Source organism: Anopheles arabiensis, chromosome 2 (genome assembly GCF_016920715.1).
Source record: "Anopheles arabiensis isolate DONGOLA chromosome 2, AaraD3, whole genome shotgun sequence".
Lineage (NCBI taxonomy): Eukaryota > Metazoa > Arthropoda > Insecta > Diptera > Culicidae > Anopheles > Anopheles arabiensis.
In genome coordinates, this window is record NC_053517.1 from 74,518,688 (window position 1) to 74,534,490 (window position 15,803).

The following is a 15,803-nucleotide window of genomic DNA, read 5'->3' on the forward strand; positions in this document are numbered from 1 at the left end:
AATCAGCGATGCAATTGTATGCATAACTGCATGATGCATATGATCCATTGCGCGCTCCAACGGTTCACCATTCCCTCATGGTGTGTGTTGCAGCTGTTCACCTGCACCTCCTATCGGAGTGGTAGAAGATACAGAATGAAGCAGATGGAATGTTGAATCGCATTAGTATTTGTGAACATTGACTAGACGGAGCACAGGTTGTAGAAGAATCAAAAAATTAACACAAACATACGTCCCGTCCGTCGTATGGTGCAGATTTAATACAAATTCAAGGTAACGCTAATGCATTCCCGCCACACAGCCGCAGCTTCTCGTTGGGTTGACTTCTCCGAGGGGAAGGAATGCTAAAACAGGGAATGGATGTTAGCGCTCCCCAAGTCATGACACATCAACATTCACCCACTTGGATGGTGTCGTATTCTGATGAGATCATAACCGATTGCTAATGCTTAGATGCTAAGTTAATCCACCTATTGGCATTGCATACGTTGTCTCGTGGGAATTGTACGTTCACCACACTGACGATGGAAGTAGAAGATTAATCAATGCATCAATGCATTGCAATGGTAATGCAATTTCGCTGCACCCAGCGAAAAAAAGGAAGCGAGAATTGAAAAGTAATTAGTTTGCTGTTGGTCCGTAATGAAACAAAGAATATAAAGTGTACATTGGTTTGATCAATAAGGGCTTAATGGGATTTGATCAATAAGGGCTGAAGATAAAGAATAAATAATAGCTGAATGTGTATCCGCGACATCCACATTATTACTATTTTTTGTTTTACTTCGAAATTCATTCACTTTAAGAGTTTCCTTCATTCATGGTTTAAGAGTCCCTTGTTGAAATTCTTTCGAATCCAAACGATTAAATATTTATATTACACATTAAATTATTATATTATTATATTATCAAAAGGTCATTTAAATAAGTTGATTTATTTCTCAAGCAAATCAGACTGAAAACGCGACTTTATATTGTAGTTATTTTTGAGTAACATAAGCTTGATGTTTTGAATATTAGAATATAGGAAACATTTATTATTATTTAAGTTCTTGTCCCCAAAATAGATATTTTAAGATCATATCTGTCGCCAGCATTGATGATGAACATTAATAATAATCACTTTATTCAGATATTTTGAAACATCAAACGAGGTGTTGCAAATATCTTAAACCAAGAACTCATTACCTGATGTGTTTATACATATGCGCCTCTCTTGATATATACCCTATAGATATAAGCTGTGGAAGTCATCTTGACCAAATATTTATAAAAAAAAAACCTTTGCAACTACTGGGGGATTGTACGATACTAGCCAATTTGGTTTCATATGGAGTTTGGCAGTTGGTGGCTGAAATCATGTCAACACTCAAAGCCAAACACCGAACTAGGTTTTCAGGTTTTTAGCTTAGGCTTGAAAATACTTATTTTATCGAGAATTGTTAAACACAGTTGTTCGTGATCGGCCCTACGTTGTGAATATTTTATGTTAAAGTGCAGTGAAAAATGCTTAGGGTTTAAAGGTGACCGTTTGGCGTACGCGTCAGTATATTACGAATCCTTTTAAGACAATGGTTGACAATTTTGTTCTTAGCCTAACGGACCTAACACTAATACATAGACAATTCAAACGAACGCTAACGCTTCACCCAGTGAAAATACGCTCACAATATGCTGGATGAACGTAGCCCTAGCTGTCAAAACGCAACAATAACAAAAAACGTAAACAACAGTTAAAAACGACGTTTAAAATAGATAAAAAGAGTAATAATTCTTTTCAACCAGAATAATTAAAAACAAGAGGATTGTGCTGTATTATAACACAACAATTGAAATATTTAATATGTCAGAACGAAATTGTCAATTGGATGTCGAACATATAACCCCGATGATGTATATTGTTCCCCTGACAGATTGAAATTTCGTGTATCTAACTTAAACTCGTGTCTTCTTGACTAGTATCGTGAATGGCCCCACTACTGATTTGTGATCTATAGACTTGGTATCGTCATCATCTATTCAAAATTCTTAAAATTGAACATTGTTTTTGAAATGCACTTTGATTCGCTCTTCTCTGGGCATCATACATACCCACGACATCATACTGTCTTCGTGTGATCTTTGCTCTCTACTCTAGTGTTTCCAAATTCAAGCATTATAAGACCGCATTTAAATTGCTGATACGCAAGGTAAACCGGTCACGCAGCGGGAGAGCGAAAAGTAAAACAAATTAATTTCGATTCCTGCCAGCTTCCGCTCCCCTTCCCCCTGTAATGGGGACACCGGTCATCAAAATACTATGGGGACGTAAACTTTCGCTTTCATATCTCACGACCGCTGCAGCAGGTTTAAAGTAATGTATTTTTCTACTGGTAAAAATTGGTTTGGAAAAAAACTCACCCAACACACTCCAAACAATGCAGCTTCCCTCGTGCCCCCTATCTAGACACCAGGCTACCAGTATCGCCCCGGACCGGAAACCCGAAATGGAAACAATAATAATGAAGCGGACGGAGGAAAAACGGATAGAAATGGGATGATTTTTTTCTCTTCTGTCTGTTGTTGTTGGTTTACTTGTGACTTCTAGCAGGGTGGGTCTGAGTTTCGGTGAGTTTATTCCCATCCTCAAAACAAAAGTCACTTTCCGGCAAAGATGCTGTCGCTTTTTTATAATACAAAGAAAAAACAACAAAATTGTGAAACGAAGCAGCATCTTGTGAACGTAGGAAATGGACAGCTACGAAACCCTCCACCCTGTTCGTTTGCGGCGGGCGGTTGGTTGGATGGTGCAAGTAACACAATGGGTGTAGACGAACCAGCCAGTTTGTGTCAAGGTTTTGTCATTTGTTTTCCTCGCTAATTTGCATAATTTTGAACGCAGTTCGTTCTTTTTTTTCTGTGTATGTGCGTTTGTGTGATTTTGTTGGTATTTCGATGATTTTTTGTTTTCCGAGCCCCAACTAAAGCGTGAAAGCTTCCCATCTTGCGTTGCTCCTACCAAGGTAAGCCACCATGATAGGAGGGTAAAACGAAGAAGTAAAAACGAAAGAACAATGAACGTCGTCCCACCGCACACCGAAAGGGAAAATAATAGAGGAAAGTGTATTTTGAGCAACGGCAAAAACTGTCACAACAGTTTCATGACACTTACCTTGAGTTGATCTTTCAGATCGAATTATTTTTTTTGTTTTGTTTTTTTGCCGTACACCTTTTGCAGCCTGTCAATTAAATTCGAAAGAGTAACAAAAAGTAAAGAACCGTCATCAAAACGAAGCACACGGTGATGGAAAACTTGTTTAACCGAAGGGGAAAAGCAAACATCACACAAACGATTTTCCCCCACCGATCGATAAAGAAACCGTTCGCTACCGTCGCGTGTTATTGTTTCTAGCAGGCGCTTACACTGCTTTTGGGGACAGGTTTAAACGAACACAGCGAAACTGTTCGGGAAAATCACAGTAGCAAATCCACATTAACTTTAATTCTAGCACATGCTTAAATACACAGCCAGTCCACATGACGATGACGAACGGCACACTTCGAGACCGAAACGGAACGTGGCCTAAAACGCAGAACCTGCACGATTCGTACACTTTGCTTCAACTCACCACATTGTTTTGATACGTGCTAATGCATATGAAGCACGTGTACTGGTAGAATGCTATTTTTGCTCCGCGGGGTACGCGCGTTTGTTTGTTTGTTTATTTTCTCTCCCTCTCTCTCTCGTGTTTTAGGTTCCACCTGAGCGGGTTAGGGGTGGGTGCGATTAGAAACAAAAAAACAGCGATTCAACCTCATTCTAACTTCAAAAGCACTGACTGTTTTGAGCAAACCGGAACAAAATAGAGAGAGAGAACGCGTTTAAGGAGGAAAGTATCGAGAAAGCAAAGAAGCGATAAGAGCTGCCCAGTGTGCCAATTTCCCAAACATCTACAAACCACACAATGGCGGCGAGGAGAAATACCGTTGAGAAAAATGTTCTTTCACCGATTATGCTTCGATTTTTGGTTCGTTCTGTGGAAGAATTTGTTGCAACAATAAAAAAAAAGAACGCTGAATAATCCATTGGAACAAGCGAGAGCCGGGAGTAGGTCAGTCTAATGTTGGCAGTTCGATAACACACACACCACTTGTCCTTGCGGTGTGCTGGTTTGGCCTGTTTAAATTCTTTGTCAGGACAGTAACGCGGTCAAGTGACCACATTACCTAGAACGTCCTAACCGCAACACGCAACAGGCACACACATACACACCAGCACCATCAAAGCAGAGGACGAATCGTTCCTCTGTTACCATGTATATAGGCAGAGGTGTATAATGACGCCATCAAGAATCTCTAATATATAAGTACACGTGCTTCCTCATCGAAACAAACACTTCTATCGGGGACGCTTACGCGTGAAATTACGGAGCTGTTTGACAGAAGAACAAGTTGTGCCAATATTGAGACAACGCTGATAAATTTGATGTATTTATTTATTTATTGATTTTTCAAGGAGATAATTGAGACTTTGCTTTATGTTCTCATTCACATACTGGCAAACGGTAAGCGAGGTGATAAAATGTGTGTTTGATTATTTTTTTCATAATTTACTTTATATTTATTTAACATGAACCGGCATTCCATTCCTTTTATTATCAAACATTGAACTCCTCAGCATGTAGTGGAAAGCAACAACTAAAAATATCTCTTGTGCGTCTTTTGTTTTACTGTCCGGTTATCACCTAAACCCTTTAAATCGAAAATCTCCGCAAGCGCTCGAACCATTTTCAAACAGGTTTCTAATTCTTTTCAGATCATTTAACACACTGCCACTAATTATCGCCGAAGTACTACCGACTATGATTGTGAACCGACCACCAGGTTCAGATTATCTCACTCTCGCTCTCTCCCGACTCATACTCTCTATCCAACTTTCATCACATTCGCTTGTCACACACGGAACATCACGGGATTGGTCTTGTTGCTGCACGGCATGCCACATCTTCAACTCCATTTTGTTCCATTCCACTGCGGCTGTTGGTGCCTAAAATCCAGCAGAACTTTGTCTCGATCGTACGTCTCGATCGCTAGTTCAGCTTAACCGGGTATAAAGGTTAAAACAATAATATACCCAGGAGATAATACACTTATCACACACGTCAGCATCCACGAAAAGAAAACCACACACAAGAGAAGAGAAATTTTTATTTCCTGCAGCAGCTACTGCCCAACGGGGAGCTTTTCGATCATTCGTTCGATCTTGTTTGTGATGGGAATGAGTTGATCTTGTATTGCACTACTCTATTGGGACACTTACACGATACTCCAGCAAACCACACACACACACGAAGGGTCAGAAGAGTACACACGCGGACACAGTGCGGCGTTCGCACTTGCTGTTTGGCACTATTTTGTTTCTCTTTACGTTCCCTTTTCGTACTATTATTCCACCTCCGTTATTGCGACCCACAAAACGCATTCGACAGACAACGAGGGTGGGAACACTCGCGAGCTTTTTAACAAACGTTCCACCGACACTCAGACACTGGACCAGCGCGCGTTCCGGTCGCCAGAGCTCCTGCACTGTAACTGAGCGCGCTTAAGCCGATCGTAGGGGAACAAACCCGTCCGGCAGCTGAGTGTGCATGGTACGTGTGCGTGCGGGTGAAATCGCGCGTGGATATGAACGGCGGGACTGCAGGCGGGGAGTACAGACACACACGGGACGCGATCATTCGCCGACGGTGTGATTTTGTGTGCGCACCAACACAACCGTAGGCTCGTCAGCAATCGATTGTGTACGGCGCGATATCGGGGCGTCCCGTTCCCCTAGAATTTTACAGGGTTTCCCAGAGCAAAAGTAATGATTTATAAAATATTTGTACAAAACTCGTGTTTAAATTTTCATTGAGCAGGAGCATAATAAAACTGCCCAATTCATTTAGAAACTGTGTGTTCAAGTTCTTGGTTGGTATAATAGGTTTCATTTTTTTACAAGTAACAAATATGAATTCAGAAATCACCTCATTTTTCATTTAAAAAAATATGTATAAATAGGTAATAGACATAATAGCAAAATAGGCCATATTTATTTATATTTTTATATTTTCACATGTGTCCGGATATTCTATGTTGTATGTTTCCTTTGGTTCATTGGATTACTACCGACCTTACTTGTGAACCTACATCTAATGTTTCATAACTGAAATGTAAACAATGAAATTTTAATTTCTAATGTCGATTTAATGAAAGCATTTTATGACATCGCTAGCCCTGCCATCTAATGAGCACACACCTGCAGCGGTAGGCACACGGTTGCCCACAGTAATCTCCCTGGTGATACAAAAACGGGTTTTCCCCTATTTTTTTATTTCACAAACCACAGCCAAGCTAAAAGGGAAGAACGAGTATAGAAACACAAAATATCCCCCTTCGATGGAACGAACTTTGCCAAGCAGGCACTCATCAGGCTCGTTGGAATGCATGGAATGGACCCGTAACTCCAAAAATGCTCCAACAAGAGACCTCATAGCAAACAGTCGCTGGAAAATGTTATTTTTGATGAATGCACAGGGTGCCTCTTAAATTAATATTGTTTTTAAACGTTATAATAATTTCTTAAAGTTTCATTTTTTTACTTTTAATTCCAAAAGACTTTAGAGTATGTTTTTAAAATGTACTGGCCATTTATGTTATCTTAGCAAACATAAAAACCAACATATTCATTGATATATTTTTGTTTATAAGTTGCTGTTTCATGCGCAATACTTATTTATCAATTTTTGCACATAAAGTAGAAACTACACGTAAATATACACTAATGAATATTTTAATCTAAACCAAACAAAAACCATCATTTTCTTGTTCTCAACAGCGTAAGAATACCACTGTGCAACGCGTCCATCTGTTTGGGCGATGGATTTGCCATGGCAACCGTGAGCAACCGAGCTCCCTCCTAACGTGCGAGTCACGATCGTTTGAAAACGCTTGCCTTCGCGTAACTCAAACAAAAGCGGGGCGCTCACGCAACCTGTTGATCGTGTTAGCATGCCGCTGTACAAACGACAACCCCACATACAAGAGCAATAAAGTGTTCAATCAAACCAAACAAAACGCTTGATCTCGATTACAATACGTCCCAGTGTTCCAAAGCTTACCCACTTCAACAAGATTTTTATTGAAAGCGAGATTTTAACCACTTCAGAATGATGTCATTCTTTTATGACGTAGACAGCAAAACCTATGAAAGATAATCACGGGACAAGCTGTGCAGAACAAAACAATAACTCTAAAACAAGCTAACGGAAGTAATTCATTACAAGACGGATTTGTATCGTCAAAGTCTGACACGCGGTAAGAAAACTAGATCAAAGAGCCCAAAAGCTCATTATCAAATGATAAGACTACGAGAAAGAGATAAGGCAATTGACTACGAAGCGTGCCTTTAAAGCGGAAACAAAATGATTCAAAACGATGACAGCAGCAGGTATTTAATCTATTTATTTGATTGTTTTCGATAAAATTTCAACCTGTATCATGGTTTCTTTTATTATGCTGTAATGACAGTAGTGTCATACAGTGATTAGAACCATAATTGCATGTTTCTGTAGTGACTGATTCCTTTTGCAATGCATGTTTAGTTAAGTTTTATTGTTTAAATCAAATTTCACTATAGTATCATACATATTTTAACACTTAACACCTAACTTAACACCTATGTTTTATAACTTTAATTTTATTAGCGACTGCTGTTACTAGTTTCTGTAATCATACAAACAACAAATTTTATTAACAAGTATAACTTTCTTCACGTTCACTCTACGTTTTTGCATTACATAGTATCGATAGCTCGGAAGTTAATCCTCAATTCATGCTCTTAAGCCCCCTATTTAGCGCCAGACAACGACGCTCTCTTCTCGCGTGCTAACAACTACCGCTCGATGAGCTGGTTCCGCCTAGGAAGGTTGATATTAGTTATCAATTGCACTCACTTTTGCTCACTTAGTCACTTTTGCACTTCAGACTGTTCAGCTATTGTGTGGCATGATAACACTGGAAACATCCCGGACGCATCCAATCACTTGATGAGTTCGATGCAATAACGATTCCATACAAACATCCCAACGCATACGGCATTAATCAGTGATTTTTCTTGATCTGTTCTTAATTTAAATATGATTTAAACCATGTAGAATGTTCCTAGACTCTCTTAGTTGCACCTTTATTTTCACTTCATATGTGAATCTTACAGGAATGATGCAGTAATGTTGCACACACAAATAGAGAAACAAATCAATAAACCAGCTCATGCCTGATTAGCATATACGGATGTTATAATGAAAGATGACGAACTGTACTGCATCCATTCAAAGCATTTCCAAGCGAAGTTGAACGAAGGAAAATAACAACAACAACAACGATAGCAACAATAGTTATATTTCTCCTCACTGCTTCGGGGAACGATTGCACAAGTTAGCAGAGTATGGATGATAAATCCTTCGAGCCCCTGATGTCGGAGGATTTTGGATCATATTGCTTCGGTTAATTCAGGACGATGCACACGCGCCCATTAGGTGAACACCCGATGGCTGATGCCGCATCGCTGCCAAGCTGTCTGGAATGTCTGCAGGCATTCGCAGAAATTATATTCCCTGTACGGTATACCATCGTACGGTTGCTGTTGCTGCTGCTGACGTTCCACACGCTGCGTTGCAAAGCGTCCGGGAGAGCAAGCTAATCAAAATAGATGGCGTAAATCGTCCCGACAGCTACCAGACTCGGTGACGCGTCGTAGATGCACGTGGCGTAGCTATCCTTCTCCGGATCCCACAGGAACTGGGTGATTGCCTTCAGGCCTTGCATGTACCGTTCGCCGATGGTAACCGTGACGATGATTTTATACCTGTAAGGTACAGCAATACAATAAGCGTTGAAGAAGGCGAAATAGAAACAAGCGAGTTGGGCCGCTATCAATCATACCGATATTGTCCCCGATGCATTCCCGGGAGTCTTATTTGTACGTTAAAATGAATATTAGCTTCAACCGAATGCACACAAGGGGAGAGCAGCCTACCTGTACAGCAAAATCACGCACTTAACAGGAGATGGTTTAGCATACCATTGGGACTTGGGAGCGAGCTGACACCTCGACCCAAAGGCCAACAACTAGCAAGCATGTTTAGTAGAAATGAATACTAAGAAACCGCAAGGAGACGGTGGATGGTGTAGACTTCAATTCATTTGAACTAAGGATTCTGTCTCTCGTCATGAGACCTGCGTAGGATTCGTGATTGGATGTGGATCTGCACACATATTAATTGCAGTCGGTGTAGTAGCATGATTTGTAATTACACATAAACTGTTTTAATCTCTATTTAAGGAGTGAATTGATTGAATAATTCGCCAATGTGTAGTTAATGGTTTTAGGGGTGTCTCACTCGAAATGAATGGTGTTATATTGATAAACATTGTTGTTTAAACTACCTAATGATTAAATTTTAAAATTTGAAAAATTTATACATTTTTTAGGAACCACATTTAGAACTATTCGAGCAAGAATAATGAAGGCATGTAGCGGAAATGGCTAATGTATTTGTTTATCCATTGTATCAATTCAGTTAGTTTATGCACCCTTAAGGGAATGCTATACAAATTCAATATTTTTTTACATGTTTAATGTGATATGCTGGTCAAATGTATATTTTTTTTACCATATGCATTATTCTATTTCACTCTTCACGTTTCTTCTTCTTCTTTTGGCTCAACAACAGTAGTCGGTCAAGGCCTGCCTTGTACCACTACTTGCGGGTTTGGCTTACAGTGACTTAATGATTCTCCCCATAGCAGAATAGTCAATCCTACTTATGGCGGCACGGTCCATTTGGCACTTGAACCCGTGACGGGCATGTTGTTAAGTCGTTCGAGTTGACGACTGTACCACGAGACCGGCTTACTCTCCATGTTTATTCATATTTAAGTAATTGATTATGTATTTACTATTCGTTGTTTTGCAATTACAGTTCTCGAATATTCTGATTAGAAAAATATGAAGATAATTAAAACTGGCTAGGTTTCATCAAAACATAACACGGATTTTAAAAAAACATCGCAAATTTGAAATAAAATATATACTTTGACTCATTATCCATGTTTTTCGAATATCTGAGCGAGGTCAAGTCTCGATAAACCCGGATAAACAGCGCTCCACTGTATGTGTTTTTATCAACTTATATATAAATTCCTTCAGTTATCATCCTTCCAATCAAAGAGTATCATGCAGTTTATTACCTCAATATTTGTAAGGGAGAAAACAGAAAGGCTTTCTTTATTTTAGTCCAAACTTGCATTTATGGAAACCATTCAGATTGACACTGGTTTGTTATTTTTTATTTTTGTTTATTCCTATCCATGAACGCGTCTATGCCTTACTCTACAAATATACAAGCTAATGGATTGATTTTTACCAGTTAACGATTGTCATTTGGATGTAGATGCAGATCATGGAACATGTTTTATAATTTCCAGTAGACTACGTTTTGTATATTCCCTTTTTTCCATTGCCTTGCATGATAATAATGGATAGCACACGGAGAACAGGCTCCCTTCAAATTGTTCGATCTACGCACTAGAACCCAAACACGTGCAATACGAACATAAGCATGGGCATGTTACCCCACCTTCCTAGTATCCTATCAACCAAAAGCCCAATCCCAGGTATGTTTTAACTCTAGCGAACAATGCACAACGTTGTACATGGAAAATGAAAAGCTTGTCTTGGATCGACAGGCAAAGGATCAGACCATTCAGGCCAATCTGGTAACGTTGCGTGTTAGTTGAACCGTTCCATTCTGCACCGAGAATCAATATCAGAACGCTCGCCGCTTTACCATCGGGAACTCATCGACAAATAGGTCAGGGTGAGATGAATAGCGCTGTTTGCTGTGCCTTGACATTAACATCATGTATTTTTTTATTTTTCAATAGAAACAAGACAAAAACAGCAATGCAAAGCAACCATTGCAGCATTTGAACAAGTCGACGATAAGAAAATAGACAACGAACTGGGAATTAACCACAGAATCCTCTTTGGGATCCACCTTTGAATAAGCAGAGGTTATGAACAGCAAAATGCATCATCTGCGGAGCCCTGCAGTTTAAACACTCAGTTTAAATATGAAGAAATATTAAAGTGAAGTGAGGATAATCTATGACTTTAATAAACATGTAAAAACCAATAACCAATGAAATGTTTAAACACATTAAATATAAGTATATTGTAATGTAAACCAATCTATCGGATCGGATATCCATCAGCATTTTACTCGAAGAGCCAAGACATGATGCAAGACTCCTTAACTATAACTCGTCTGTGGCCAGGAATAAAATCTTTTTTAAGGGATTTCAATTTTATAATAAAATGCCAAGGTCAATTAGTTCTGTTTAGTCGCTGTTTAGGATAAAAAAAAATGTGTGATAGTTATATTAAAACTAGTGTTGTTTAATTGTTGTTCAGTGTAGTTTTTCATGTAAATTAGTAAATCCCAAGGACTTTTTTGTTTTTTTTTTGCTTTCATGAGATTGCTTCTTTTTGTTTTGGAAAACATAAGAGTAATACTAATAATAATAATAATAATAATTGAAGATAATCTTTTATTTGAAATATCACTAAATATAAATAACCATTGAGTAATTAGTAAATTTCAAAAAAAAATGTATGTGACTTCACAGTATTGAGACTAGTGATGGGAGCTCGGAATCGGACCTACCCGATTACGATTCCGTGTTCGGAATCAATTACGGATCCGATTCCAATGCTGGAATCGATTCCGATTCCGGATTCGATTCCGGAGCCGATTCCGGAGCCGATTCCGAGGTTGATTCCGGAGCCGATTCCGGGTTTGATTCCGGAGCCGATTCCAGAGATGACTCCGGAATCGATTCCACGATCAGGATCGGCTCTGGAATCGGAATTGACCTGGGAATCGCAATTTGCCCCGATAACGGAATCATAATTGACTCCAGTATTAGAATTAGCTTCGGAATGGGAATTAGTTGTTGAATTAAAAAAAAGTTTCAGAAGCGAAAGCAGTCCGGAAATCTCGATGAGAATGGATCGTTTACAAGTAAATTTTGATTTTTTGGAGTTGTCAATGTATAGTATGATTGGATCCAAACGCCTATTTTTATGTGCGATGCCGAAACTGACTCCGTTTGGAAGCCGATCCTAATTTAAGAGCCTATTCCAATACGAGAGCCGTTTCTGGAATCAATTCTGGAGTCGATTCCGATTCCGAAGCCGATTCCGGGAACTGATTCCGGACCTACTATCCGGAATCGATTTCAGAAAACTGTGAAGCTAGGCAGAATCGATTCCAACTAAAACTTCATTTTTTCCATCACTAATTGACACTCGCGCGCAAGACATACAGGGTTTACCAACATAATAATCAACTGTCCACTTGTTTATAACAATAGTCGTTTTGAATAGACACCGCTGTCTAGCACTTGCTCACACGTCAGATGGTGTAAGCTACTCTGTCCAATTCAATAACACAATTTTCGCCTTCGATTGCACAACGGTCGGATTCGGCACGGTTTCTTGTGGTTGTTGTATAATTAACAAAATTAATGTTTTGATTTATTGAAATGTATGGTTTGTACTGCACTTGCTTGACTAAAAGAAACGTGTTTGAAAATGTTTGGTTTTTACAAAATTTGTCCCAACAAAACAAACTGTGCCGAATCTGACAGTTGGTAATCGAAGGCGAAATGTGTGTTATTAAATTGGACAGAGTAGCTTACACCATCTGACGTGTGAGCAAGTGGTAGACAGCGGTGTCTATTCAAAACGACTATAGTTATAAACAAGTGGATAGCTGTTTATTATGTTGGTAAACCCTGTATGTGGTTCTCAATAGCATGTGGGCGGGTGGTATGGGTGACCAAGGATTCCCAGCTACATGGATCAACACGGGATGTCTCTTGGCATGGCCCACCTACACGAGGTGTGGGGTTGGTCGTGTTGTTGGGGGTTTCGGGGTCACCTATGTGGGTGATTGGCCTGTGCATGCTTGCTAATAGCCACATTCGTTTCTGTTTTTATACTTTGTTTGTAACATTTATTTAACTCATTATCGCTAGATAATTCGTCTATCTCAATCCTGTGAAGAGGTATGAGGTGGGATACATCATCATCATCTAAGTCATCGAGCCACTATAGGCCTACACAACTTATTTCTATACGTTACAAAACTACTAAGTGGTAAAACAAAAGGAATAAAACAAGTTTTAACCAAAAAAATAAAAATAATCTCCTTAAAATGCGCTTCGCAAGAGTTAATTAAGTTTGTTTACACTAACATTAAAATAGACAGTGCAATTTGTAGAGGAATAGGCAATCATCATTTTTGAAACCGGGTCATTTGAGCCAAACTCTGTTGATTGAGTTGAGTGCAAAATAATGGTCTTGGCCTAAGGATTCGACTAGGTGCACGAAAGCTCGATGACAAAGAAAATCAAGTCTTAAAATCGTGAAAAAATTTATGAGCCCATTTGCACCAATTCAGAAGACAAGTAATCAGAAAACTTACTGCATTGACAACTGTTTAAGTAGTGAGCTCACACCTGCTTCAGTCTTCCAAACAATGTCAAGCTTAGTGTTTAAAGCGACTGTATTTCTTCGGGTTTACCCAACGAATGATACAAACCCACTGACAAAGGAATCGATTGATTGGTACAGTCTCACCATGCACACATAAACCCGCACGAGTGTACTCAAAGCAGGTGAGCATTTGTAAACTTTGTTTTCTTAGTTGCTCCTGTTGAATGGTTTAACCACAGCTCTTTTAACAAGAACGATTGAATACAATTGTGGATGATCCACATATCGTTTGCAATGCTCTTTTCATTCTTAAGGTAAACCGCAGAGTACCTCTTTCCGATCAATCACCATGTTTTGAGTACAAATGACAGCACCACAACAAACCCTGGTCGTAGTTTCAGTACCAATATCCATGGTGCGATGAAGTATAAGATGTCTTTACGGCATTTTAACGTTGAAGGAACGACTCAACTCTCTTCAAATACTAGGCTTGATGACGTATGGAGGTGTAATCAGTAATCATTTCCATGATTTCTAAAGACTTCTCGGTACAGATAGTTGATTATGTTTGTCAAACCATTTGGAAGCTCTTTGATGCCTTTGCAGTGTTTGCTGTTTGTTTATGTTTCGATCTACAATTACTTAGCACACAACAATCCATTGTCCAAATCTGCCCGAATGTATGCTCCCCAAAACATCGCTGATCCGCAAAAACCCAAACCCCGCATGATCCTGACTACGCATACGCACCTGTCAAACTTGAGCTCCTTGACGCGCGTCTTGATGTCCTCGCAGATCTGCTGACAGAGCGAGGGCGCAAAGTACGAACTGTACTCTACACCCTGCAGCGATTTGTCCATCGATTCCCGCAGTATCGCCTCGCACGCCTCGCGATTGAACGGATTCCGAGAGGTGAGCCGATAGGACGGCAGATACTTGCAGACCGGCGGTATGTCCGACGCAATCATCGCACTGATCGGTGGCGGCAGCGGTACGTTCTGGATCACCTTTAGATTCGTAATGGCAAGGCTCACCTTGCTCAGGCTGCTGCTGTTTGCCCGGTACCGATTGGTGATGTTCAGTGCCGAGCCAAGAAACTTGCCCGTTTTCTTCCGCGTCGACGGTGGTGCTACCGCTGGCACGGTGGGGGGTGGCGCGGTGGTCGACCCCCCCGCTCCACCGGGACTTCCACCCGACTGCGGGCTGGTGGAAGCCATTTGCGCTGACTGTTGCTGCTGTGATGCCGTTGTCTGCTGCTGCTATTGCGACCGAGTTAATTAAGTCGCCAGTGAGTGCAAAAGGGCATTCACAGCGCGTTAGAGCAGGACGCAGGACGATGACGTGACGGAAAGTTTGGCCCAGCGTGCGGCCAGCCCCGGGTGGCGTGCCAGTCACCATCAAACCGCCCGAAATGGATGCAAAGCATGAAATGGGAGAAAAGTTTTAATCAGTGTCAGTTTAGCGAAGAGATAGATACACGGAAGCAAACCACTAGGCAGGACACTTTTTATGTATGTGATTGTGTGCGCAAAACGGCGAGCTTGCGAAGGGCAGGGCAACAAGGACCGAAAGCACAAAAAACCAGGACAAACATCCAACAATAATAAGCTGAGCGAACGTCGTCCCAGGAAGCGAACGGGTGCGCGACACACCAACGACACCGAGTCACCCGTCCGCGGACACCGTGTTCTATCAACTAACTATCAACGGAACGAATTACCTCCATTATCAAATCGTGTGCGGGGACCCGCCCGAAAGATTGTCTCCGTTGATCCCCAGCCACAGTCAGCCAACGAGTCGAACGTCACAGCACCTAATGGTCGACCGACAGCCCGCCGACTTTCGACTCTAAACCGTCTTCGTGCGGGCATCGATTTTGGCAAACCGTTCGAACCTGGAACTGGCGGCAACAAGGAATGTGCGGGGCAGAAACCAATGTTCGCTCTGCCCTTAAATTGGAAGGATTTTGAGCACGCGTTCAAGCACGCTCGTTAGTTGCGACTGAAGGGCACGTTTTGCTTTTGATGGAAGAGAGTTCGTTTGTGTTTTTTTTCGTTGCATCACCACCACCACCACCAACACCACCGCAAAGGTTCTGTTGAACCATCGCACCCGTTGGAAGAATCGCATCCCGATCGGTATGGGTTAGTGGGTGTACGACAATAAGCGTTCCAGCTGGTAAGGAGGGCGTAAAGCAATCGGTAAACATCAAACGCGGCTT

The 15,803-nt window shown here is 40.8% G+C and overlaps 2 protein-coding genes across 4 annotated transcripts in view; both read right to left on the reverse strand.

Annotated features, from left to right (window-relative positions):
* The window catches only part of LOC120893939 (putative ferric-chelate reductase 1 homolog), a 48,690-nt gene extending 43,106 nt beyond the window's left edge, over window positions 1-5,584 (reverse strand). For both annotated transcript variants that reach the window (XM_040296191.1, XM_040296187.1), the window contains exons 1-2: window positions 5,300-5,584; window positions 3,152-3,218 (exon numbers count right to left, since the gene is read on the reverse strand). The gene's annotated coding sequence lies outside the window, so the exon portion shown is untranslated. The remainder of the gene's footprint in view (window positions 1-3,151; window positions 3,219-5,299) is intronic.
* Window positions 5,585-8,397: 2,813 nt separating this feature from the next.
* Window positions 8,398-15,564, reverse strand: LOC120897861 (dynein light chain Tctex-type 5-like). 2 transcript variants are annotated; one of them, XM_040302997.1, is made up of 3 exons: window positions 15,303-15,564; window positions 14,333-14,838; window positions 8,398-8,884 (listed from the first exon to the last, which is right to left on the reverse strand). In XM_040302997.1, exons 1-3 carry the CDS (start codon window positions 15,306-15,308, stop codon window positions 8,716-8,718), a joined length of 681 nt encoding a protein of 226 aa, XP_040158931.1. In that variant the 5' UTR covers window positions 15,309-15,564; the 3' UTR covers window positions 8,398-8,715. The 2 variants fall into 2 exon arrangements, with proteins under 2 accessions (XP_040158931.1, XP_040158930.1); XM_040302996.1 differs by having other exon boundaries at window positions 14,333-14,841.
* Between the last annotated feature and the right edge of the window lie 239 nt (window positions 15,565-15,803).